The sequence below is a fragment of the Dipodomys ordii genome, unplaced genomic scaffold (genome assembly GCF_000151885.1).
Source record: "Dipodomys ordii isolate 6190 unplaced genomic scaffold, Dord_2.0 Scaffold47, whole genome shotgun sequence".
In the NCBI taxonomy this organism is placed as follows: Eukaryota; Metazoa; Chordata; class Mammalia; order Rodentia; family Heteromyidae; genus Dipodomys; species Dipodomys ordii.
In genome coordinates this window covers 5096179-5123955 of record NW_012267263.1, presented here as the reverse complement: position 1 = coordinate 5123955, position 27777 = coordinate 5096179, and the positions used below count along the sequence as shown (strand labels likewise).

At 35.9% G+C, this 27777-nt stretch overlaps 1 protein-coding gene across 2 annotated transcripts in view; it reads left to right on the top strand.

Annotated features, from left to right (window-relative positions):
* Window positions 1–27777, top strand: part of Rev1 (REV1, polymerase (DNA directed)) — a 53727-nt gene that overhangs the window by 10129 nt on the left and 15821 nt on the right. The window contains exons 2-9 of one of the 2 annotated variants that reach the window (XM_013019780.1): window positions 1450–1618; window positions 7944–8096; window positions 10855–11558; window positions 14245–14352; window positions 15954–16070; window positions 21079–21184; window positions 25499–25627; window positions 27568–27722. In XM_013019780.1, coding sequence (XP_012875234.1) covers window positions 1450–1618; window positions 7944–8096; window positions 10855–11558; window positions 14245–14352; window positions 15954–16070; window positions 21079–21184; window positions 25499–25627; window positions 27568–27722 — 1641 coding nt within the window. Of the gene's footprint in view, window positions 1–1449; window positions 1619–7943; window positions 8097–10854; window positions 11559–14244; window positions 14353–15953; window positions 16071–21075; window positions 21185–25498; window positions 25628–27567; window positions 27723–27777 lie in introns of both variants that reach the window. The other variant, XM_013019779.1, reaches the window with a different exon arrangement.

Below are 27777 nucleotides of genomic sequence, written 5' to 3'. Positions count from 1 at the left end.
TGCCTTGCATGCATGAGGCCCTGGGTTCGATTCCTCAGCACCACATAAGCAAAAAGAAAAAAGCTGGAAGTGGTGCTGTGGCTCAAGTGGTAGAGCGCTATCCTTGAGCTGAAGAGCTGAGGGACAGCGCCCAGCCCAGGCCCAGAGTTCAGGCCCCACGACCGGACCCCCCCAAAAAAAATTGAAATTAAGCTTAATTATTAAGAACAGAGTCTATTACTAAGTTTACTTATGAGGTTGAATAATTACTTATTGTTTTGTTTTGGTACCATGCTTGGAACTTCAACTCAGGATTTGGGTGTTATCCATGAGCTTTTGTGCTCAAGGCTAGTGCTCTGCTCTACTACTTGAGCCACAGTTTCACTTCTGGCTTTTTTGATGGCTAAACTGGGGATAGGAATCTCACAGACTTTCTTGCCTGGGCTGGCTTTGAACAGTGATTCTTAGATCTGAGCCTCCTGAGAAACTAGGATTATTAGCTATGAGCTACCTTATATTATCTTGAAGAAGTTAGTGGATTAAATTGTTTGGAAACTCCATACACATTATTACTTTTTTTTTTAAATAAGCTAAATGTGGTAAAATTTTCTTTTTTCTTTCTTTAATTTTATACTATCTTATGTTTCTATTAAACGTACACACATACTTATTAAGCATGATACTGTACATACATATAATACTACATGCGTATACTTAAGTATAATACTATATATATTCACAATACTGTAAACGTATATATAGTATACAATATCACATACAATATTGTACTTTTTAATCTTTTTTTATGTCTTTTATTGAAAAAATATTGTACAGAGGGGGTTCAGTTAAATGAGTTAAGGTAATAGTACTTTTCTTATCAAGCTCTTTTTTATTTTTTTTGTAGGTCATGGGGCTTTAAACTCTAGGCCTGGGTGTTGCCCTTCAGTTTTGTGCTCAGTGTTAGAACCTACGCTTTGAGCCACCACTGCTCTACTTCTTCAAACCTAATCCTCAGATCTCAGCTTCCTGAGGAGCTAGAATTACAGGCATAAACCACCAGTGCCTAGCTGATTCATTTTATTTTTTTGTGCCTGGGTCTTAAATTTAGGTCTTCTGGTTCTTACTAGTGTTTTTACCCATAGCTGGCCCTTTACCACTTGCACCAATAATTCCAGTTCCAGCTTTTATGTTTGTTAATTGGAGATAAGTCTTGAGGAAAGGATTTGTCTGCCCTAGCTTTCTTTGAACCTCAATCCTCAGATCTCAGCCTAAGTACTTGAATATAGGCATGAGCTACCATATATCAACTTCAACACTTGGATTTGCCTCCCAACTTGTTCTATGGCAGTGTAGCCAAGGAGAAAGTGATCCAGTGGTGGTTGTTAAATTGGGCTTAAGGGATTTAGGGATTAACCATTTAATAATCTGCTTCCTTGTATGTAAAACCTTAATTTAATATTGGTTTCACAGATCCTTCTGCTGAGGAATTGAGAAAGTTAATGATGCTGCATGGAGGTCAATATCATGTATATTACTCCAGATCCAAAACAACTCACATTATTGCCACAAATCTTCCTAATGCCAAAATCAAAGAATTGAAGGGGGAGAAAGTAATTCGACCAGAATGGATTGTGGAAAGGTAAGTTTAGATTAAGTTAATAAAATCCTTGAAAATTGGAATATGCATGCAAGATATTGTTTTGTTTTGTTTTTTTTTTGCTAGGACTTGGGCTTAAACTCAGAACCTTTTACTCTTTCTCAACTTCCATGCTTTTGGCTGGCACTCTACCACCGAAACTAGTTCTCCAATTAGCATTTTGCTGGTTACTTGGAGATGGAGTCTTGTGGACTTTGTGCCCAAACTGCCTTTGAACCATAATCTTCTCTATAGCCTCCTGAGTAGCTAGGATTATAGGGGTCAGCCACCAGTGCTCAGATGGTTTTTGTCTTTCAAAAGAGGCCCTATTTCCTTAAAGGTCCACCATTTTCCAGTAACACCAAGCTGATGATCAAGCCTTTAACACAAGGGACTTTTGGGGAACATTCCAAATCCAAACAATAGCACAATACACACTGCCAAGTAGTAAGGAAGATGACTGAAGCAAATAGCAGGAATCAGTATAGGAAGCCAATTACCAAGCATGTAACTGCAACAAATGTTTATGAACCTGTTAGGAGTTGCATTCTGTGTACTTAAGAAATATCATTGAACAAAACAAATGATCCCTTCAATACCTGTGGAGCTTACCTTATTGGAGAGACAGGCAATAACTAACATGAGTAAACAATATCTCAGGATTTTTTGCTTGTTACTCATATAGGGGTTTGAATTCAGGATTTTGTGCAGTTCTTCATCTGGCTTGCTCACTGGCACTCAACCACTTGAGCCACATCTCTGGCCTACTTTTTTTGCTGGTTGTTTTAAAAATGGAGTCTGACAGCCAGGTCCTGGTGGCTCATACCTGTAGTTCTAGTTACTCAGGGTATTGAAATTGGAGGATCCCAGTTCAAAGCCAGCCCAGGCAGGAAAGCTTGTGAGACTCATCTCCAATTAACCATCCAAAAGCTTCAAGTGAAGCTGTGACTCAAAAGTGGTTGAGCTAACCTTGAGCAAAAAAGCTCAGCGACAGTACCCAGGTCATGACTTCAAGCCCCACAACTGACACACAGAAAAGGGAATGAAATGTCATAGACTTTTCCAAGTGGACTGGATTTAAACTTGAATCCTCTAAAATCTCATTTTGCTGAGTTGCTAGGATTATAGGTGTAAGTCATTGGCACTCAATCATCTCATATTTTTTATTACATATTATGTACAATATGTATTTTTTTTCTTTAAATCATAGCATGAAAATACACCAAGATAATACAAACATGAATTTCTGGCAGTAGGGCAAAAAGGGAGAGTGGTTTGCATTAACTTTTTTTTTTTTTTTTCCTAGTTTTGGGGCTTGAACTCAGGGCCTGGGCACTGTCCTTGAGCTTCTTTTGCTCAAGGTTAGCACTCTACCACTTGAGCCACAGCACCACTTCTGGCTTTGTCTGTTTATGTAGTGCTGAGGAATCAAACCCAGGGCTTCATGCATGCTAGGCAAGCACTCTACCGCTAAGCCTCATTCCCAGCCTATTAACTTTTTTGTTGTATTTTTTGTTGCTGTTGCTAGTCTTGTGCTAGGGATTGAACCCAGTGAGCTGTGCATGCTAGACAAAAGGTCTACTTCTTTTTTTTTTTCATTTTTATTTGTGAACATACTGTACAGAGGGGTTACAATTACATGGGCAGGATAATGCGTACATTTCTTACCAAGCATTGAGGTCTACTTCTTATACCCCAATTTCTCGTTTTCTTTAATTAGCTACTTTTATTTTTGTGGGGTTGGACCTGGAGCTTGAACTCAGGGTTTAGGCACTGTCCTTGAGCTTTTTTGCTCAAGACTAGCACTCTGCCACTTGAGACACAGCTTCACTTCAGGTTTGTTTGATAGTTAACTGGAGATAATCCTGTGGACTTTCTTGCTCGGTCTGGCTTCAAACTGTGACACTCAACATCTCAGCTTCCTGAGTAGCTAGGCTTATTAGGCATGAGCCATCAGTGACTGGCAAAATCATTTGTTTCTTTAGAGATAAGATCTCGCTGTGTAGCTAAAGCTACACAGTGGTTGCGATCTACTTGCTTCTGTATCCTTAGTATAAGGATTACTAGAATGTAAAACTGTACCAGTTTCTATCAGTTTATGTTTTTGCAAAGTTTTTTTTTTTGGGTCCGGTCGTGGGGCCTGAACTCTGGGCCTGGGAACTGTCCCTCAGCTCTTCAGCTCAAGGCTAGCGCTCTACCATTTGAGCCACAGCGCCACTTCTGGCTTTCTTCTTTTTGCTTATGTGGTGCTGAGGAATCGAACCCAGGGCCTCACGCATGCGAGGCAAGCGCTCTACCACTGAACCACCTTCCCAGCCCATTTTTGCAAATTTTAACCTAATGACTTCTGCTTATTAGAGAAGTTTTCTACTGCATAAAGCACATCCCTGTCCTTTTATGCTTTTGCTCTTTTTCAAATAGGGTAGCATTCCTCCCCTTCCCCCTCCCCCCCCCAAGATAGCCTGGACCTTGGTACTCCTGTATTTCCATGTAGCTGGGATAACAGATCTGTGGAGATCTTTTCTATTTGTTGAGAGGGAGTCTTGAAAACTTTTGTTTTTGTTTTTGTTTTGTTTTGTTTTTGGGTCCAGTCGTGGGGCTTGAACTCTGGGCCCGGGCACTGTCCCTCAGCTCTTCAGCTCAAAGATAGCACTCTACCACTTGAGCCACAGCGCCACTTCTGGCTTTTTTCTTTTTGCTTATATGGTGCTGAGGAATCAAACCCAGGGCCTCAGGCATGCAAGGCAAGCGCTCTACCACTGAGCCACCTTCCCAGCCCTGGAAAACTTTTTTTCTTGAGAAGTCTGGTCCTAAACAGTGATTCTCCTTAGCCTCCCACATGGCTATTATATATATATGAATTACTGTGCCCAGCTAATTATTAGTCATTGCCAATCACATTGTGTTTTCTTGGTTGTTGGTTTACAAATGATAAAATGTAAATTGATAGTGGTCATTTATTTTGACTTTGTAAATTTACTATATAGAATTTGGAACCTTGATGGGGTGCTGGTGGCTCACGCCTGTAATCCTAGCTACTCAGGAGGCTGAGATCTTAGGATCATGGTTTAAAGCCAGTCTGGGCAGGAAAGTCTATGAGACTCTTACCTCCAATTACCCACCAGAAAACTGGAAATGGTGCTTTGGCTCCAAGTGGTACAGCTCTAGCCTTGAGCTGAGAGCTCAGGGACAGTGCTCAGACACAGAGTTCAAGCCCCTTGGATGACAAAAAATAATTTGAAACCTTGGTAATGAGCCAAAATTAAGTGACTCATAGTTTGAAGTGATACATATAGAATATATGACAGATTACTTGATTTGTAAGAGATAAAAGAATATTAATGTAATACAAAGCATAGACTGTAATCAATATAGGAGAACATGGACAGATTTTATAGTGGGATGCTTGTGATACCAACTAAAATTATGTTTCTAAGACAGTGTAAAAGGTTTTTGTCTTAAGTCTAGCTTTCTCTAATTCTAACACTTCCTATGAGCTATTCCACAGATGTAATATTCTTGCTCAGTCCTATGCAGTACATAGAGCCACAGTGAGAAGTAGCATTGTAGTGGAAAAGACTTTCAACTCATATCCAGATTAGCACTTGTGTCTCTATCTCTACAGTTAGTATTTAGAAACTTTATTCAGTCCTTCATTTGTAAAAGAAGGCTATTTATGTATTTTCTTTGTGTTCCTCAGTTGTCCATGTGTTAAAATTAAATCCTCACAATATTGTATGTAATAAGAACATAGATACTTGACCTTAATTTTTTAACAGCTGACATTGTGCCTATAATTTGGATTAGATAAAGTTACCAGCATAGAATCTCAGGATTGAACAATGTTGACTTCATAGATAGCTACAAGATGAGAGGTAAACAGAGAAGGGAAGCTATTACGTTAGCCTTAACAATTCATCATTTTTACATGGTATTCTAAGTTCTAAAGAGAAATCTCTACATCACCCTCTCCCTGCTTCAACTCCTCTGACTGGCTGACAGAAAACTAATGTTTCTGATTAAAAATAAGCCAGAGGTGATGGCCACAAGGGAGCAAGGTCTACATCAGTTTCTGGAGTAGCAGTAAGAAGAAAACATGAGGAAGATGAAAGAAAACTGGGAAATTTTATACTTTGGTACAAACATCACAGCCAGCCTGAAGATTTCTGCTTCACTGTCTCACTGTTCCTACTTTGTGTCACATAAAAGCCCTTTGTACTCTCAAGTCCCTGAAAATTCCTCTATTCACAATTGTTGACTCAGTTTATAAATTGTACTAGTAAGTGCAACATCCTGGGTTTGATCCTCAGTACCAAAAAAGAAAAAAAACAAAAAAATAGAGTTTGATCTTTTTTTGTGTGTGTGTCAGTCCTGGGGCTTGAACTCAGAGCCTGGGTGTTGGCCCTGAGCTTCTCTTGATCAAAACTAGTGCTGTACCACTTGAGTCACAGCACTACTTCCAGCTTTTTCTGAGTAGTTTATTGGAGATAAGAGTCTTAGGGACTTGGAACCCTGATCCTCAGATCTCAGTCTCCTGAGTAGCTAGGATTATAGGTGTGAGCCACCAATACCTAGGTGTTTTTTTTTTTTTTAACTTGTTGTGCCATTTATGAAAATGTAAATGTTGGAATTTTTATTTTATTTTTTGCCAGTCCTGGGGCTTGAACTCGGCCTGGGCTCTGTCCCTGGCCTCCTTTTGCTCAAGGCTAGCACTCTACCACTTGAGCCATGGCACCATTTCCCCATTTTTCTGTGATGCATTGGAGATAAGTGTCTCAAGGAATTTCCAGCCCTGGCCAGCTTTGAGCCACAATCCTCATATCTCAGCCTTCTGAATGAATAGCTAGGATTATAGGTGTGAGCCACCAGTACCTGGCAAAATTTTGTGTCTTTGAGACAGGAAACATTTTTTTGCTGTTTATTAGCTATTTTCCTAAATAATTTTAAGGGATGACTGTGTATATTAGGTTTAAAAAAGAAGCTTAAGTGCTATAGCTCAGGCAAGTCAGACATGGTGGTTGAGCATCTGTCATCCCTGCTGTGCAGAAACATAAATAGAGGGATTGTGGTCCAGGTTTGCCCTCTACAATAGTGTGGTACCCTATTCTAAAAATAAATAAGGCATAAATGGCTAGGGGCATAGCTAGAGTGGGAGAGCACCTTCTTTAGACAGCTTAAGACTGAATTTATACTTCAACACTGCCCAAAACAAAAAACTCCACAAACCTCAAGTTTTCCTAATATTTAAAAAACTCATCTATTTACCTGCTTGTTTGAATAAGTATATTGTTGGTCATTTTAAATTTTGTAGTAGAAGTGGCATTTTTAAAGATCTATAGCCATATAACTCAGTTTATCAGCCAGCAAAAATCACTTTGAGAGAGCTTCATCAAATTCATTTTAGTTGAAGTACAAAAGGAATGACACAACCATCTGGTATTACATCATTGGGGTTATTGTGGATTTTAGTAGCAGTGTTTGATATGTAGTAACCATTTGGAGTCAGGTATATAGAGTCCATGCCTTCAAATCTCTTGTCTCTAACAATCCTGATTTAAGTATTGCAGTTATTCATTTTATTTAAAATTGAGAATCTTTGTCCTGTATTTTTTAGTGTTTCAAAGTTGTATACCTAACATGAATCATGGAAATGAAGAATCCTTATTGTTTACTTAATATTTGAGTTGGAATTTGAGAAAGTCTTAGTTCTTTTTTTTTTTTTTTTTTCATCAATTGTGGGACTTGAGCTCTGGGCCTGGTGCTGTCCCTGTGCTTTTCAGCTTAAGGCAAGCACTCTACCTCTTGAGCCACAGCGCCACTTCCAGTTTTTTAATAGTCTATTGGAGATAAGAGTCTCACAGACTTTCTTTTCTGGGCTGGCTTTGAACCATGATCCTCAGATCTAAGCCTCCTGAGTAGCCAGGATTACAGGTATGAGCCACTGATGCCTGGCTAAGTCTTAATAATTCTAACAGAGGGAAAGTAGTAGAGTAGTAAATGGTAGTCATGAAGATTAATGAAGATTAGAATATAGACTAATACAGCTAATGCTTGATGTTTATCTCATTCTGTTTTATGGTATTGGTTTTGTTAGTTTATAAAATTCCAGGTCTTATTTCTTTTCGTGTATGAAATTGCATAACTTTTTTTAATGGTTATGTAAGGTCATAGTATATTAGGACCACCAAAACAGAATAAATAAACTAGAAAAACAAATGACCTATTCATGGTAAAAAAAAAAAAGTATTTTTCTAAGAACCTTAATTTTTTAAAAATTCATTTTCACCCAAGTGTGGAATTTTAAATCAGTGTGTTTTTGTTGTTTTAGCATCAAAGCTGGTCGACTCCTGTCCTACATTCCCTATCAGCTGTACACCAAGCAGTCCAGTGCACAAAAAAGTCTCAACTTTAATCCTGTATGCAAACCTGAGGATCCCATGCCAGGTCCAAGTAATATAGCCAAACAGCTCAACAACAGGGTGTAAGTTTGTCTACTTTAAGGATGACAAAACTGATGGTTTAGCAGTCCACTTCTGTTCGAAATAGAAACAATAATAAAAATCGGCTGTTCGCTTAATAGTAGACATGTTGAAATGTATATGTGGATGTCTTCACTCTAATTATCTGTTTATGTAATTAAAGTCTTATGAGTAAAATATTCTTTAGATTCTAATTGGTCTTAAATTGTTATTAAAATTTTTCATGTTTTTTCAAAACTGAGGTGTAAGCCGGGCGCTGGTGGCTCATGCCTGTAATCCTAACTACTCAGGAGGCTGAGATCTGAGGATCACGGTTCAAAGCCAACCTGGGCAGGAGAGACCATGAGATTCCTATCTCCAATAAACCACCAGAAAACCGGAAGTGGCGCTGTAGCTCAAGTGGTAGAGTGCTCGCCTTGAGCTGAAGAGCTGAGGGACAGCGCTCAGGCCCAGAGTTCAAGCCCCACGACCGACAAAAAACCACCACCAACAAAAAAAAACTGAGCTGTATACCAGCTATAGTCTTGTGTTCCATGCTTAGACAACTTCAAAATTCATAATTCTGAATTTAAATATTTTATACCAGTGGAAATTTAGTTGGTGATATTAGTTACAGAAATGGGAATAAAATCTAGATTCTTACATATGAGTAATTTAAAAATCTGTATATCGATTTCAGCTTTAATGACAACATTCCTGGGTAAATTGGTTTCGCAGCTAATTGCTATATTATCTTAAGGTGTATATCAAGTAGTTAGTTCATTGTCATTAACTTTGTCAGTTTTTATTAAATTGCTTGCATTGGGAGTTGATAATGCTTTTTCAAAAAAAATTCAGGAGTCTTAATTGACCTGAGAGGACTCAAAATCACTACCTTCTATAATTTTGTTGTTTTTACTTATTTTTTAATTAGTACTTATGCTTAAAAGTTTTCATTGTTAAAATACTGTCACAAAGAGCATAAAAAGCAACATAAAATCTTTCCAAAGAATGCAAAATCTTTTAAACATACAATAATAAAAGTACAAAATACATAAGTGCATTTTCAAATTCTCTGTTCATAATTTTAGATAGAATTATCAATAGATTTTACTTCTTAATATAAGCATATAAGTACACTCTCTTGATTTATAAACATATATTTCTAGTCCAGAGTTTTTGTAAATGTTAATTTTCTGGTCTGGGAAACAGGTGCAGAGATAATGTATATAACATTAGTATTAGACATAAATGTGACACAAGTTTTCTTGTCAGTTCATGTTTCTCTTACATAGATTCCTTAATTATTATTATTTTTTTGGTCGGTTATGGGGCTTGAACTCTGGACCTGTGTGCCGTCCCTCAGCTTTTCAGCTCAAGGCTAGCGCTCTACCACTTGAGCCACAGCACCACTTCCTGTTTTTCTGAGTGGTTTATTGTACCACTCAAGGGCTTTCTTTCCTGGGCTGGCTTTGAACCGTGATCCTCAGATCTCAGCCTCCTGAGTAGCTAGGATTATAAGTGTGAGCCACTGGCACCCAGCTAGATTGCTTAATATTTTTGACACACAAAACTAGATGTTTGACTGATACCACTTTTTTTTGTTGTGGTTTGAAGGACTGTTATAGTCAATCCATTTTACAAATTTCTTTGAAAGTTGCCCTTTTGCTTTCTCTTTTCTTAAGGGGCAGGATTTCTCTGCCATGTTAACCAAGCAGATTGTCTTTCCTTCCTTGAATCATTTCTAGTTTACCTTCTCTTTTTCTTTTTTACTGGCATGATGATCTGTCTGGGTTGGTTCTGGTCAGAATTGTCTTGTCTAAATTATTTCATGACATGGTTAGCCAGAACCCAAAACAATCCAGAAGTTGGTAGCAATATTTTGTACCTTACTTATATGATTTTTCTTTTATAGTCAGACTGTCATTCTGATAGCTAGAGTTGGGATAAGCAAGAATTGGGATAAGAATTTTAGACAAAACCAGGTAATACTGGTAATCTCCTGTGCTTTCGTGTTGTGTATTGCACTTTTTCACCAGATAAAAATTGGTTAATATTATGCACCTCTCTTAATGGAATGAATTACCAATATAATGCAGATTTTTGTTTTTGTTACTTAAGTGAGTTTTGTGAGTAGAAATGAATTTTATTTTTAGTTACTAAGAAAACATATGGAAGAAACAGGATATGAGGTTAGTATAATATTTTTATAGGCCCTTTCATCAGGAAACCCGCTCCAGACTGTCTGGCATCTAAATATTGCTCTAAATATGCTTTGCTTAAAAATTATTTTTTTCAATAAGGTGAATATCTTCATTTTTCTGTTGTAAATTTTTAACCATATTACCCCTCCATGTACACACATACTTGATTCCTATTTACCAGTATAGTAGTTAACCTTGTAACGGAGTAAATACAATTTTTGGCCTAAGATTTATTGGCCTCAGAACTTTGTAGTTTTGGGTTTAATGTGGTAGACAGTGGCTTACATAAAAACATTTGTGAAACCAGGAATAAGTATTCTTGTAGAGTTTTATACAGCTTTTCAAAGTTACTTATATTTAGTTAGCAGGTATTTAGTAAGTGTAGAAAATAAGTACTCATAAGCATCCTGGTTTCGAACTAGATATTTGTATAGTTTATATGTTCTAATTAATTTTTTGTGGGAAAAGTACTTGGAGACCTTTAATACTTAGGTTTGGCCAACAAAAATAATATAAAGTTTATGGTTTTAACTGTTCAGTTCAGACATTGTTAACTTCAATTTTTTTTTAAATTTAGAAATCACATAATTAAGAAGATTGAGACTGAAAATGAAATCAAAGTCAATGGAATAAACAGTTGGAATGAAGAAGATGCAAATGATTTTGGTTTTGTGGATCTGGAACAGACACTTCCAGGAAGGAAGCAAAATGGAATTTCACATTCCAGAGGCAGTACTGCAATTTTTAATGGACACACTCATAGTTCTAATGGTGCCTTAAAGACACAGGATTGCTTGATGCCCGTGGGCAACAGTGTTGCCAACAGGCTTTCTCCAGACTCTGCCCAGGAGGAGCAGAGGGCTGAGAATAGTGACACTGACTTCAGAGACTGCATGCTGCAGCAGTTGCAACAAAGCACCAGAAATACAGATGTTTTGCGGAGTCCACACAGAACTAATTCCCTCTTACCACCTTTGCACAGTAACACTAAAATCAACGGTGCTCACCATTCTACTGTTCAGGGGCCTTCAAGCACAAAAAGCACTTCTTTAGTACCTACTTACAGCAAGGCAGCACCTTCAGTGCCATCCAAGCCTTCAGACTGCAATTTTATTTCAGATTTCTATTCTCATTCAAGACTGCATCACATATCTACATGGAAGTGTGAATTGACTGAGTTTGTCAATACCCTACAAAGACAAAGTAGTGGCATATTTCCAGGAAGGGAAAAGTTAAAAAAAATGAAAACATGCAGGTCTGCCCTTGTTGTAACTGACACAGGTAGATACTAAAATTGCTTTATTAAATAGTTATGTTTGATCGTGTCATTCTTAGTTTTCATTAGTATTTTGATTCATATTCTCGGGATTTTTTTGGAAATGCCAGGTTATGTAAGTTACAGTAATTATAAGGGATTATAGAAAGCCTTCTAACTATCAATTTTTTTTTTTTTTTGTCGGTCGTGGGGCTTATCTAACTAACTTTCAAAAGAATTAGATTTGTGGCTAAGTGAAAATATTAAGTCATTTTAAGAAGTAACACGGTTGTGATTCCTCATTTAGACTGTGTCAGTTGTTGAAGTTTTGATCTATGTAAACTAGTTTTATATTCAGTGCTTAACCTATAAGAATAAAATTTATTTAGTAAAAGTAACTATATAATTATATAATCATATAATTATATAAATTACAATTATATAACTTTCACATGTGACTTGTACTTAGAGTGGTAAGCTTTTAGTGAGACTCTATATAAGTTATAGATTGTTTAACTGCGTTATTATTACTTGTCATCAAAACCAAACTGACAGTAGCTGGCTGCTGTTTTTGTTTTGGTAGCTAAGTCGGAGAGTATGTTATATTAACATTTAATTTATAGCTGTGGAAACTGAGATAGAGAGAGGAGCTGATGATTCTGTCCTACAGAGTTTCAGGGCCCGTCCAAATAGGATTTTGTTTTATCCTGCCACTGTTACTGCTGCTGTTTTGTTTTTATATTTTACTGCTTATTATTACATGTTTTTAGTTAAAATGCTTTTTTGGTCTTTATGAATATTCCAGAATAATGTTACAGGTATTTATTCTTATGTCTTGGGTTTGTAATCTGAAGCTCATTTAATTTTAAAAGCATTGAAGAACTATTATGAATTAGTTCTATGTTGGCAATAAAATGGAAAATCTTTATATTACCTGAAAATATTTGTAGATAATGGGGTTATACAGTCTGTATTCCTTGAATGTTTAAAATAATTTTGAATTGCTTATGGTTACATAATACTTTTATACAATGGAATTCTAATTGTTAAGATTTACTTTATAAACCATTTCTTAAGGTACCTCAGAGCTTGTCCAGGGAAGCTCCAAACGTGAGTTAGAGGAAGACTTAGCTTGAATCCAATTCCTGCCTGTGCCACTCTTGTGCAGCAGCACCAAGGACAGAGTAGCTTTCCTCGCAGAGTCTTGGTTTCTTCTCAGAGGAGTGATATGAATTAAGGATGTTTGCCTCAGGAGTTGTAGGCTTAAGAAAAATAACATGAAAAAAAATTGGTACCTTGTATATAATTATAAGTAGGAGCCAGGCATCTGATGGTAGCTTATACCTATGTTCCTAGCTAAGATCTGAGGATTGAGGTTCAAAGCCAGCCCAGGCAGGAAAGTCTATGATACACTTTTATTTTCAGTAAACTACCAAAAAGCCAGAAATAGGGCTGTGGCTCATACTAGCCTTGAGCACAAAAGTTCAAGCATAGTGCCCAGTTCCTGAGTTCAAACTCAGGGCTGGCACAAAAAAACACCAAAGTAGATAAATATTGTCATGTCACAGTTTAATAGATGTAGTAACTCAACTCTTGGAGTTAAAACACCAAAAATCACTAGTAGCACCAAAATCAAAAATTTTTTTTTTGGGGGGGTGGTCCGGTCCTGGGGCCTGACCTCTGGGCCTGGGCGCTGTCCCTCAGCTCTTCAGCTCAAGGCGAGTGTTCTACCACTTGAACCACAGCGCCACTTCCGGCTTTTTTCTTTTTGCTTATGTGGTGCTGAGGAATCAAACCCAGGGCCTCATGTATGCAAGGCAAGCACTCTACCACTGAGCCACCTTCCTAGCCCCCTTTAAATTTAAAAGCTATTCTAAAGACTAACTTAAGCTAACCAGAGAAAAGTTTGGTAAGATGAGAGCCTTTTACAAGCTAGGAATTATTTTAGAATCTGTGTTATTTTAGAGAAACAAGGAAAACTATTAAAATAACCCTAATGAATGTGTATCTTGGGGTGACCAGAAGCCATATTTCCTTAAATGTAATTCATCTCCTGCAGGGCTGGTTTTTAGTAGGATCTAATGGAATAAGAAAAATTCATTTGTACATATGTTTTTGTTTTATGGACTTGTTACATACTAAAATATATCTAGTTTGAAGACTGAAATTGGCCTATGGTTTAAATCCCAGCTTGGGCACTCAGTGGGCTACATGACTTAAGCTAATTATTGATCTGTAAAATGTGGATAATAGGATTAACTCCTCCATAGTGTTGTAATAATTTAGATAAATTAACCTGTAAGCCTTGAGTGCCTAATACATCTGCTAATAGCCTTTTAAATTATTTTATCCAAGTAAGGTATGTAAACTGCACAGAATAGCAGTCATCAAGTTATTAGTTCCTTGTACCAAAATGCTTAAAAACACATGCATAATTACAGAAATGATAGGTAAACTTTTTGACATGCTGAAAATTATAGACTTTATTAGACTAAAGATTAGATAATATGACATCACAATTAAAGATTATTTTTGAAAATTTAACTTGTAGCTTAACAGCTTAAAATGAAATTTAATTTGGGTTTTTAAGTGTAGTTTATAACATATTCTCCATGTAAACATTTTTTAAAATGAGGTCTGCAGTTTAGTAGACCTAATTTTTTAACATGAAAAATTGGTTTGCAGTTTGAATATTCTCTTTTTTCCTTCTAGGAGATTCGTCAGTGTTGAACTCACCCAGACATCAGAGCTGTATAATGCATGTAGATATGGATTGCTTCTTTGTGTCAGTGGGTATACGAAATAGACCAGATCTCAAAGGTCTGTACTCTTGTTTTCAGAAAATTGATAAACGGCTCTGTATATATTTCCTAAGGGATAATGAAATATTCTTTAAAAAATATTTATTCTGACTTTGCTTGGCAAAATCAATTTCTGCTTCTAATATTTCTGGCCTCCCATTATCAAGAAAGTTATAGGAAAATCTAACAAAAACCCTTTCTTCCTTAAAGATGATTTTCAAGAAAATACTCATCTTACTCTAAGGCATATGTTAACTGACATTTAATATGTACAGAAACTGACCTGTATTGGAAATTTTCTAGATTTTTTTTTTTTTACTGTTTTAACAAACAGAATTTTTTTGATAGTTTTGTTTTTCAGACTTGAGTCACTGCTTGTGAGCAAATAACTTGCTTAGCGGTCCTGATAATCACCATCATAGTTGTAGATTAAGTGTTGTTCCTGAATCTTGCTAAAATATGTTGTCATTATGATAGTATTTTAAAATACTTTTTATGGAGTTCATTATTATTACTATTATTATTATTTCCTTTTTGCTGGTCCTAGGGCTTGAACTCAGTGCCTGGGTATTGTCCCTGAGCTTTTTTGTGCTCAAGGCTAGCACTCTACCAGTTGAACCAAGTGACTCTTCCAGCTTTTTCTGAGTAGTTTTAGTATCTCATGGACTTTTCTTCCTGGACTGGCTTTGCACCGTAATCTTTGGGTCTCAGCCTCCTGAGTTCCTAGGCTTAGAGGCATAAGCCACCAGTATCTGGCCATGATGACATTTTCATAAATGTAACAGTTTTTGTTTCAGTGAGTTTTCATATATTTATGTACTCGTCATTTAAAAACATTTAGGTTTTTCAATACATATCTTTCTGAAAGACATACAAATACTTTCTAGAGTCAATCTTTTCCTCATGTAAAGAATTACTAATTATGCTACAGAGTTAGGTTAATACTAAGGTCTTATTTTTGTCAAATATAGTTGCTGCTTCAGCCTGAAATGAGTTTTTAGAACGTTCAAAATTGACTATAGTTTATTAGTGATAAGTTTTTAATGCACTCTGGTTTTATTTTACTTGTGATTCTTTTTGATGTTGAGCTTTGTGCATGCTGAGCGTGTGCCCGACCACTGGTCTCACCAGTTTTGTTTTAGTTTTTGTCCTCACAGCAGTTACATTCAATAAGTATATATTAATCATCTGTGTTACTGCTTTATACTGCACAGTCATTGTGCAACTAAACACTCATACACAAAAGGAAATGAAAGTAATTTTCTAACTAAAGCAAAACTTGAGGGAATACATTAGTTACGTTTGGTTATATCATCAGACTGTGATTTCTAGTCATTTATATTATTGAAAGCTAAATGTAGATGTCCAACCTATTTCTCAGATTCCAGAAAGATAAAAAAAAAGTCTGTTTACTTTTATCTCCTAATCTCTAATCCAAATCTAGGATCTGAATTGTATATTTTCTCATGTAAGAAATTAAAACCACAGAAAACTTTTAAGTGACACTGTAACTTTTAGACTGAAGAAATGTATCAAAATCGTCAATAATAGTTTACTTTTTATATGTTTTTAACATTCCCGGTACTTACATGTAGAAATAACTTAATTTTTTCTTCACAGGCAAACCAGTTGCTGTTACAAGTAACAGAGGCACAGGAAGGGCACCTTTACGTCCTGGCACTAACCCCCAGCTGGAGTGGCAGTATTACCAGAATAAAATCCAGAAAGGCAAAGCAGGTACAGATGAGCTCTTTAAAGTCAATAGTGCTCCTACGGACGACTTCTGGATTTTGCTTTTGGTATCATTCTTATAGAAATGAAAGCAGAATTGCAGTAATTAGCTTTTTCATTCAAATGTTTTAAGGATGTTCATAACATTTAAAATAAAAATGTGAATACAGATGACTGCTTTGTAGTTTTGCTTTGTTGAATTGGATGGTGAGATATTCCTGGAACAGAGAGTAAGGAATGATTTATTAAATATGATGTTTGATTAATGTGAATTGACTTTGGTGATTGAAATTATTTTATAGAGGCCTTTTATCTGTATTTGAGAGTTAATTACATTTGTGCTGATACCACAGTATAAGAAAGTGAAATAGGAAACTGTAGAACTGAAAGCTAAGCACAGTGCTATGCACCTTTAGTTCTGCCTACTCAGAAGGTTGAGGAAGTAGAATTGTGAGTTTTAGGCCTGCCTGCCTAGGCAACACAGCAATGAAAATCTGTCTTTTCCCCTCTCCCCTTTGAGCAAGAGGTGGGGAGCACAGTGGAGAAAGGGGAGAGAGACTAGAACTTTAGTAGAATAAGAATATAAATATCAGCAATCATTCCCCATATCTTACTGAACCTGTTTGATGAGAAATATTTTCTTGACTTGAACTTTTTATTTACTAAAAAACAAGTGTTCTGGGTGCCAGTGGCTCAGCCTATAATCCTTGGTATCAGGAGGCTGAGATTGGAGAATCATGGCTGGAAGCCAGCCCATTCAGGAAAGTCCATGAGACTCTTTATCTCCAATTAACCACTAAAAACCTAGAAGTGGAGCTGTGGGTCAAGCAGTAGAACACTAGCTGTGAGCAAAAAGAAAGAAGTTCAGGGACAGTATCTAGGCCCCTGAGTTCAAGGCCCCCAGGATCAATACCAAAGGGGAGAGGGGGGAAAAACAAAAATCATGTTGTACTGATTATTATTTTCTAAAATTCTGTGTATTTTTTCTCAGCCAGTAAATTGGCTGAGAAATGCCAGTTTGATTTGCCATTGAAAATCAAATATGCCTACAAAATAATTTTTTAATTTTAATTTTTTAACTATTACATTTTTTATTTCTTACTAAACTTTTGACACTGATCACTTTCCTCTTGTTTTTATAGAAAAACATTGTTTCTTCAATGTTTTTGTTTTTTTGTTTGATTTTTTTTTTTTTTGCCAGTCCTGGGGCTTGAATTCAGGTACTGGGCACTGTCCCTGAGTTTATTTTGCTCAAGGCTCTAGCACTCTACCACTTGAGTCACAGCACCACTTCTGGCTTTTTGTGTTGATGAAATACTGAGGAATCAAGCTCAGGGCTTCATGCATGCTAGGTAATAAGCACTCTTACCACTGAGCCACATTCCCAGCCCCTCTTCATTGTTATTACAGAAATTCTTTTAGGAAAACTATAGTATAGTAGCTATACTGTGGAATGATAAAGGCATGAAGTTTGATTTCTATTCTAATTATTTATGTTTCCGTGTTTGTTAGTTGCAGAACATTGGGCTTATTCTAGGAAAGATCTCTCCTGAGGCAAAGGGAAAGGGAAAATTATCAGAATCCCCAAGGATTCTTTTGGGGGATTAAATCATCTGTTGGTTGTAATCATCTGATTACATGGCATAAATATGAAAGAAAGTAATTTCACTTACATGTTTATACATAATTCTTGTACACATTTTTTCCGTTTCTAAGACTTTTTGGTTAGTAAGTCTTTTCAGAGATTTTAAGAGGTTCTAGAATTGTTTGTGATGAGCATATTTTGGTTTAGTTACTACTGAACTTGTTGAAGTTTGTTTTGTGATATGGCTTAAGTGTTTAGTGTGGTTTTATAGTGTGGTTTTATAGGTTGTTACTTCTGTGTTTCTATGTAGTTTTACAAGATAAATCTTAAGTTCTTGTAGAAAACAAAAATAAGTAACTTAAGGAAATGCCTAATACTTCTACATGCTGGACACTTAATAAGTACTTACCAAATGAGTGCTAAAAGAAAAAAAATTCCCAGGTTTATTTGTTCGGTATTATCTTTTAATTATTCTGTGCTCTGTCTCTGGTGGGTGGAGTCTTAGTTTGCTACACATATCTTTATTTCAGCAATCTGCATCTAGATTTTGATCTCAGCAGGCACATGTTCCTTTGGTATAGCAGGCAGTTGGTCCTCTTTGTCTTTCTTTCCATCACTGTCTGGCCATAAGTGATTCATTAATAGAATGTTGTCATTGGTTAGTTTTCTTCATCTCTGTAGCCCACTGCGTTTTCATGAGGTTTTAATGAACTTTTAAAATTCACACCCCCTTTACCTCTGTGTGCATAGCGTACCAGAAGCAAATATTAGAATAAGTATGTAAATTTCCTCTCACTGCAAAAGTGGACAGCAATACTTTGATATTATACTTTAACTTTGTCATTTATTTTTTATATCCTAAGCCTTTTAACCCTTAAGGCCTTACTAAAATATTTGCTACCTATGAAATAAATAGATTTTCTTTATTATATGGTTTGATTACAACTTATATTCAGAACTTGATTTTCCAGTGACTTTGTTCCTCTTTCCCAATCTTTCTTTCTCTGGATCATTATTAGACATGGCATCAAAAATAAACATATTGAAGATCAATTTCGAAATTAGAATCTTTGGCTTCTGCACACTAGCTTTAAAATAATCAATTCTAATGTTTGGCTTGTATGTCTAGTCAGAATATTAGGACAAATAAGCATCCTAAGTCCATTTTAGAAACTTTGGTTTCTTATTTCTCATTCAGAACTGAACTAGACCAGTGAAACCAGGGGATCTTATCCATCTGTGACTTTCTTTGGATGCTGCTTCCTGAGCTGTACTCAGAAGTTATACTTCTCATTGATGATCTGAAACCATTTATACTCTAGAATTCATGGTTGGGGCCTTTTACCCCTTCCTAGATTCCCAGGGTGCAGATGTTTTCTGTCCTTTCAACAACTTCAGTTTTCATTCTAAAGAACAAGTTTTAAAAATCGTATTAGTCATAGATTTATTCTCAGCGATTTCTTTTTCACAGACTTGGGTCCTGGCCTCTGATTTCTCCAACCGTTCCTCCACATTCTCCATGTGCCCGTCTAGTTTGTCAAGTTTTGATCAGCAGTTCTCTACTTTGCCCTCCAGTGAGGACAGTCTGTCCCTGCATTTCCCTGAATCTCACATGAAGCAACTCACTCCGCTGGTGGAGGGACCCACGCACTCTGCTGCACTGTGGAACAGGTCAGCCAGCCCAGTGAAGAGGAACACAATGGTGCTCCCTCTCAGGCCAGAGCATTGGGGGCGCATGGACTATATACCCTGTTGCGCCTCAAGCATGAGCTTCCGTAATTTCCAGATGAGAATCTTACTAGCCTTTCAAATACAAAGATCATATAACTCCCTGACTTTTAAAGCATAAGTCACAGTTTTATCCTTGAAAGGCAGTTGATTGTGGCTGTGCAAGTGTCCACATTTTTTTTTTTTTTTTTTTTTGTCTAGTGGCACCCTCTTTAGGACTGTGTTACTGATAATCCCTGATAATACATTAGAATAATGGACTAGTACAGACACAATGGATAATCTGCTTGGCTTTCTGTCTTGTTTTTAACAAGGGGATATACTATTCACATTTTATCATAAAACATAGCTCACATTACATACTCTGCTGTTTTTATTTTTAATGCAAGTAGGATTGACCCTACTTAGATGCCACTTTTGAGTTTGACTTCTTGTATGTTGGAATCTGGAAATGCCTGTATGGTTTGCATAGTTAGGTGAAAGATAGTAATGACTACTGATCAAACAAGAACATTTTTTTTAGCCCATGAAGCCAGATGCTTTCCCACGTTTGTCTGGTGGTGCACTACTTTGGCTGATTTTTCTTGGAGCAGTTTCTTAAACAGAAGTAAAATGGTGGGTTTGTTAGCTTTGTATTGTTATAATAGACTCAGAATAGGTTTGTCTACAATTAGCTAAAGAGGTATATTTTGGGTTTGTTTTACTATTGGTATTTTTGATCATATAGTAATGACTGAGATTGTGTTTTTAGAATTTTTTTTGTTTTGTTTTGTTTTTTTTTTACAGCATACTCTTAGAACCTAATGGTATTATTTACTCCAAGGCCTGAGACTACAGATTTATTTTATCCTGTTGCTCAATTACTAGGGAAGCTAAAGATGATACAGGAAGTTAAATAATATGTAGCCACTAGGCTGCCTAGACCATGTGCTATATTGTGTCAAGTACTAAAGTTTCATTTGCATATTAAGAGAGTGATGATTTATATTCTATTAGAGTTGTGTTCTGTAAAGTAATTGATTGTCTGATTGCATTGAATTTAGGTGTTTTAATTGAACACTCATTGTTAAGCCAAAAATAGAATTAACTGAAAGGGGAAATAATGTTATCAAGCTCTTTTTACCTGATATGTATCTAAAAGAAAAAAGCTTACATTTAGGATGTGTAAGAATATCTTCTTTGTGATATGTGACCAAACTAAATTATTACTTGATCAAATGGACAGTAGAAATACATGAATTGAACATGTTAATTAAGTTCTGCACAAAGTTCTTTCAGGAAACAGCAAAGAACATTCAGAGAATTTTGTGTTTTCTATTAACTTTTTCCCACTACAGAGTCCTTGTGAGGCTTTAGGAGAGGGAGTTCATCTCCCTACCACTTTCCATCTTTGTCCAATTTAAAGGATTGTGTATTACAAAATGTCTTATGTTTATCTTTTGGTGTGCTTTAAAAAAATTCCTATTACTAAAACATGACACTTTGAATTTTTGTGATATGCTTTATTGTGACTGCTGAAGAAGAATATAATGGAAGCAAACCATACTAGAGTTAGTTTTCTTTTAAATAAGGAAATAATATAGAGATGATTAGTTTTGAAATTTATGAAATGAAAATAATAGAAAACAAATTTCTTGAATAAGAGTTAAGGAAAATCAGTTAACATATATGTAATCATTATATTATGTTATTTTAAAGCAGATATACCAGATTTATCAATGTGGGAGAATCAAGATTCTGCACAAACAAATGGAATTGATTCTGTTTTGTCAAAGGCTGAAATTGCTTCTTGTAGTTATGAAGCCAGGTATGTAGAAGTTGTGTTGTAATTCTTAATGAGTAGTTAATTATTTTTAAATAATCCTGTGAAAGAATAAGACATGTCAGGCAGGCCTGTAATTACAAGTTATAAACATGTTTTGGAAACAAGATATTTTTGTCCTTTATCCCCTCATTTGCTCCTCCCGTAAATAATTTTAATAATTCTTTATAAACTTACAGGTCCTCCAGTAAACACTAAAAGAAATTAGCATTGTTGTTTTTCTTGTCTTTTGAGCATGAAAGAGTTCTCTTGAAACAGAATCTAAATATTCTAAGCTCTATTAGATAGCATTACATTTTTTATTAGTACAAATTACCCTTTTTATACATAATTTAAAAAATTTCTATAATATAAAATTGGTAATTGGTGATTTTTGTGTTAAAATTGAATCACCTTTTAAAGTACCAGTAAATAATACGATATAGTAATAAAAATCTCATCTAGCATTGTTAAGAGTATTATCACCTTGTTAGCAACAATTTAATGTTTTAAGTTTTTACTTAATAATTTTAAATCATTATTTTAATTGGCTGTTTTAATACAAGAAGAAATGCATATTCATGTTTCTCATTTAAAGAAAATACATCATTTAAGCAACCAATTATAATGTAAAAATAAGAGATTGTTACGTGATTAGACAACCTCTTTCCTGATGGAATTTTTTTAACTTTACAACACATTGTTGGTACATTTTATTCAGTAAAGATGTAGTCTTACATTAGTTTCAGTCTTCATGCAGGCCTATTGTTCAGACAAGTCTTGTCTGAACAAACAATATTTGAGTTTAATATAACATCAAAATAGGTTAAAACGTTTCTAGTAAAAATGTTCCTCAAATATACATAATTAATAATGTTAAATTCTTAGCCATTGATTACATATCACACTTTTACTCCCAGCCTAACTTAGACCTTTTCCCACTAGCTAACAAAACTGTTTTAATCTTTTTCATTTTCAATTGATAACGTATCCAAAGAGTTGAAATTAATTTAATAATAAGTGAGACGCAAATGTATTTATGATTGTTGATACAACTTTTTCTTAGCATAGGAGTTCAGAACTGAGACTGTATGGCACTAAGTAGGCTAACCTTTCCTTACCCATTTTGTTATTGATTGATGACTTGATGGCTGCCAGTTGTTAGAGTGTAAATGTGTGTTGCTGCCTAGAAATACATACTTTGAGTGTTGCTACTTTGTGAGATAAGAGACCCACTTTTGCCATTGCTGCTTCCCATTAACACCCAAAAGATAAATGTTCAGTGAGAAATTCCAAGGCAGTCTTAAATGTAGAAGCATTTTCAGCTCCTGATTTGGATTTCAGCAGCCACACTTGGTGTCTAGGCTCTAGGCCTTTGGCATTTGCATTTGTATTGACCCACCCATGGTGATAGTAAAGCTGAAGGCCTTACAAAATAATTAGATTGAGCTGGGAAGTTGGCTCAGTGGTAAAGCACTTGCCTTGCATGCTTGAGGCCCTGGGTTCGATTACTCAGCACCCATAAGCAAAAAAACAATCCAGAAGTGGTGCTGTGGCTCAAGTGGTAGAGCGCTAGCCTTGAGCTGAAGAGCTGGGGGGCAGTGCCCAGACTCAGAGTTCAGGCCCACGACTGGACCCAAAATAAAAACCCAAACAAAATAATTAGATTGAGTATATGAATGCCAAATACTGCGTGGAAGCCATTAATTGCCAGTTAAATGACAAATGTTAATGGTAACAAAATCCATAAAGAGATGAAAATGAATTTGAGTATAAGTTGAATAAAACTAAACAATCCCACAGTTCCGGGTTATGGCATTTTAATTGTACTTTGCCATTATGTAGAAAGCTACTCTTATACGTGTACATATATATATAGAGAGAGAGAGAAAATCATTCCAAGATAACTTTCTCTCTGTGTGTGTATGAGAGAGAGAGAGAGCAAGAAAGAGAGAATCCTCAATAGATATATTTTCTTTCTGTGAAGATTTTTATTTAGAACAAGTATGATGTCATTAGAGAGCTGCTTCTGCGATTGGAGAGGAGTAGACTGTGGTGATTATCATTCTAGTTCTGTGTTTTTTGTGTAGTTTCTTATTTACTTGGTGGCACTGGAAATTGAACTGAATTCATATCTTTGAGGTTGTTGGAAAGGGCTTTACCACTTTAGTCACACCCCTAGCTCATGAGTTTTGAATATACTTAATGAAGTTAACATTGGATAAAATATGAGTATGAGATGCTAAAAATCACCCAGAAGTGGAATGTGCATACGTAGATTACAGTGTACATTATTTCCAACAGTTTTACTCATACAAAAGGCAAGCGAGCTTATACATAAAGTGAGAAGATCAATACATGGATGAATAGATAATGAATAATACATACATCCTCTAGAATTCTAGATTTCTTCAGTAATTTTCAAGCCTCTATTTTTACATGCTTTCATAAAAGCCCCTTGAATACTGTTACGAAATGATGCTGATGAGTACAAGACAGTAACAGAGACTTGATGGCTGAGTTTTTTTTTAATTGTGTAATCTTATACAATATGAAGTATTGTATTGCATATTGCAATACAGATTATGCTCTGATGTACTTTAAATCAGGGAGTAAATTCTATTTTTCATATACATAGGAATTACAGTTGGTGATTCTTCCTGCATGGGATTTTAGGTTGGGAGGAATGCGTAATTAGGTTGGGAGGAATGCGTAATTTTTCTGTTGAAGAACACATTTACTTCAGACATTTTTGTAATTGTCTTAATACCTTGAGTTTCTGTGAAATAAATCTTAATTTCCCAAACCTCAGCTCAGTGTACTCTGCTCCCTTTTTTGGTTACAGCTTTAAAATATCTAGTGCTCTTAATTTTCCTCTCTGGCAAATGTGCAGGAACACATTAAAAGTATACTGACCCTTTTCTGCTTTAAACATTTTTGAAAACTTTCCTAAGCCATAATATAAGTAATATTATAATGGGTGTGTATATATATATATGTATAAATACATATATCCTATTAATATTCATTTTCCTGGTTTGATCAGCCTGTTGGTTCTTTAAAGCCTGTTGACCAATTCATCTTTTGCTGGGTGAATGGTGTCATGAGAACTCTTGTTTACCCTCTTCCATCCAGCAACAAACAGAATGCCTGAGACATAGTATTTGATAAATGAACAAAAGATTTGTTTTCTCTGCCATTCTTGTTGTCAGTCACCACTTCCTTTACTGTAATATTTTTCCTTCTTGTTTGGATAGCCTTCACTACAGACTTAACAATGAGATTGTTTTCATGGCTTTTGTGTATATAAAAATGAATATGATTTTTGCATTTATCCCTGAATAACTTGAAGGGTCTTCCTTCTTGGCTCTCTGATTTGGAAAGTGCCAAAGACCCCTGAGCAATTAAGAGATTTATTCGTATATGTTTCTTAAACATAAACACCTCCATTCTAAGTAAGCAGTTAGTAAACCTTTATTGAATGAATGTATACAATGACCATGACTATACTATGTACTATTATGTAATCTGGTGAAACATTGCTTTATTTTGCTTGTGTTTTCACTGTAATATTTTTTCTTGATTCTTTACAGAGTGATAAAAATGGAATTTTACTAATTATGTATAATTCCATAATTATAGTTTTGTGCTGAATGCTCCAAATATCAAAGGTAATGTGGGGCATTGAGACACACAGTAGATTTAAAATTTACCATTTTCAATTAGGTCCCTCAAAGTTCTGGAACCCTGGCTCCTGCCCAGAGTGATGTCCTACCATATACAATGCTGTTGGCATCTCAACCACTGTGGAGCCACTTCAGGAGCATGGAATTGGTCAATTGGGAATTGGGTGGTAATAGGATGAGTACATTTTGTCTGTTTGTCACATAGCACTGTTTTGTGTAGTTCTTGCGTTTATATTCTTTGTCTTTGGGGGATGAACCCTGGCCAAACTGTGCCATGTATTAGGGGAAGAAAACCTTTTTTGACAGCATATTCCTGCTCTGTGGTGGTTGTGATATCACCAGCATATGGCATGCTGGCATCTCTGCAAAGGGGCCAGAGGTCAAGCCTTAGGAGAAGTCTTCAGATTCTGACAAAGAGATGTCAGTTACATTTGTGAGAGAATTGTTTATTTTCCGTTGGGGGGAAAACAAACCTGTAAGTTTTCCTAATGCCTGTCGTTAACCCCTAATGAGAAAGAAAGTTAAATGGAACTTGTATATTAGTGGCATGGGGAGGTATCAACATATTTGATACTTGGTTTTCCGCTTAAAACTTCCTAGTATAACTCTCACTGTGTCTTGTTTTTCTCTCTAGACAAGTTGGCATTAAGAATGGAATGTTTTTTGGACATGCTAAACAGCTCTGTCCTAATCTTCAAGCAGTTCCATATGATTTTCATGCATATAAAGAAGTTGCACAAACAATGTATGAAACATTGGCAAGGTATTTATCCTCCTTTTATCTGCTGTTAAACATAATTCAGTTTTTTGAGCATTATCAGGAGTACTTTTGCTAGACTTCATCTTTCTCAGGACAACTTTCCTTAGCACAGTTTTATAATTGAGAACCTTCATCTCAAGGAACATTTTTGCATTGCTAGCAATTGCTTCTTTGATGGTGACATAAAATCTGATTCTCTGCCCATTAAAATTAGAACTCTAGAATTGAATGTGGTAGTATGCACCTGTAGTCCTAGCTACTCCAGAAGCTGAAGGATCACTTGAGTTCATGATTTCAAAACCAATAGGAACTAAATAGTGAGACCTTGTATCATAAATTAAATAAGTAAATAAAATTGGAACTGATAGGGTGTTGACAAGCATAGATACTTTGAAACCTTTATTGTAAGAGCATTACTCATAAGTTAGTCTTTCACAGTTGGGTTTCAAAATGGCTAGCTGACTTAAGAGAAAAGAGATTAGCTTTAATAATATTTATAGTAGAAATATATATATATACATATATATATATACTTTTTTTTTTTTTTTTTGGGTCCGGTCGTGGAGCCTGAACTCTGGGCCTGGGCACTGTCCCTCAGCTTTTCAGCTCAAGGCTAGCGCTCTACCACTTGAGCCACAGCGCCACTTCCAGCTTTTTTCTTTTTGCTTATGTGGTGCTGAGGAATCGAACCCAGGGCCTCCAGCATGCAAGACAAGCTCTCTACCACTGAGCCACCTTCCCAGCCCCTATAGTAGAAATATATTTAATATTAACTCAAAACTCAAAAAGGTATATGGTAGGGGGCTGGGAATGTGGCTTAGTAGAGTGCTTGCCTAGCACACATGAAGCCCTAGGTTCAATTCGTTAGCATCACATAAACAGAAAAGGCAACCTTATTTGTGCTCTAATAACTGAACTGCATGGTTTCTGCTTAAAGGGCTAGATACAATTTGTGTCATAACTACTGAGTTATTTGCAATTTAGAAGCAGCTACCGTGATTGCATAAGCTGGACTTCAGGAAAAATTAATTTCTAAAGAGTAAAACTTCGTAGATCTTGATGCTTTGATATTTATTCCAAGAGGTAGACTCCTTGTCTGAATCTTCACTACCTCTTCTTATACTTTATTCTGAATACCAGTATCATTTAAGTATTGATGGTTCCTAGGTATTTCTTGTCTCATCAAGAGAAATAATGTAAGTTCCTGTCCTTATAGGAGCTTATTCTACTAAGAATATGTATCAGGAAAGATTGCTACCTAGTCAGTATGTAGTATTTTGTGGTGAATGCTAAACCAGTTAGAGTCATAGCTGTTTTTAAAGTCCCTAGAATAGAAATGTTGTTGTTACCAAGTAGGAAGTGTTTTAAATCTGTCTTGAAGATGAAGTCACTGGTAGCATCCAAGTGGGGACAAGGAATGGGCCACTGAGCTGAGCAGTGGTGCTCCTATTTTCAGAGTATCAACTTCCAGGAGTAGAATGCTGGCCTGTATCTTGGGACATGAGGACTTGAGGGTGATTTCCGACGTAGGCTACCTACTGCTGGTTTAATTTCAGTTTTTGAAGACAGTTTTAGTTAAACTTTCTAATTGGATAGAGGTGGGGGAATCTGTTAGTCTATTTTCTTCTAGCTTTATTTTTGCCTAAGTAATATATTCATTTCTTGAATGGAGATTTTTATGTGGCTCCAGTTGAAGAACAAATGTCTAGCAAGTACAAGGCCTGAGTTCAAACCCCAGTGTCACTTAAAAATAAATCAGATTCTTGAATACTATTTAGCCAGTTTGTTTAAAATGCTGTTGTTGTTGCTGTTACTTTGGTCTTTTTTAAAATGCCTTGTGAGGAAATTGTAAAATATTATGAAAAGACTTTTATTTTGCAACATTTGTGTCTACTAGATGGAAACTATATGGTTGTGATTCACTGACTGCTTTGTATTGATAGCTATACTCATAATATTGAAGCTGTCAGTTGTGATGAAGCACTGGTGGACATCACTGAAATTCTTGCGGAGACCAGACTTACTCCTGATGAATTTGCAAATGCTGTGCGAATGGAAATCAAAGACAAGACTAAATGTGCTGCTTCTGTTGGAATTGGTTAGTGCTTTATTATTACTCATTTTACCCAAATAATTGCTTAGACATCCTTGAA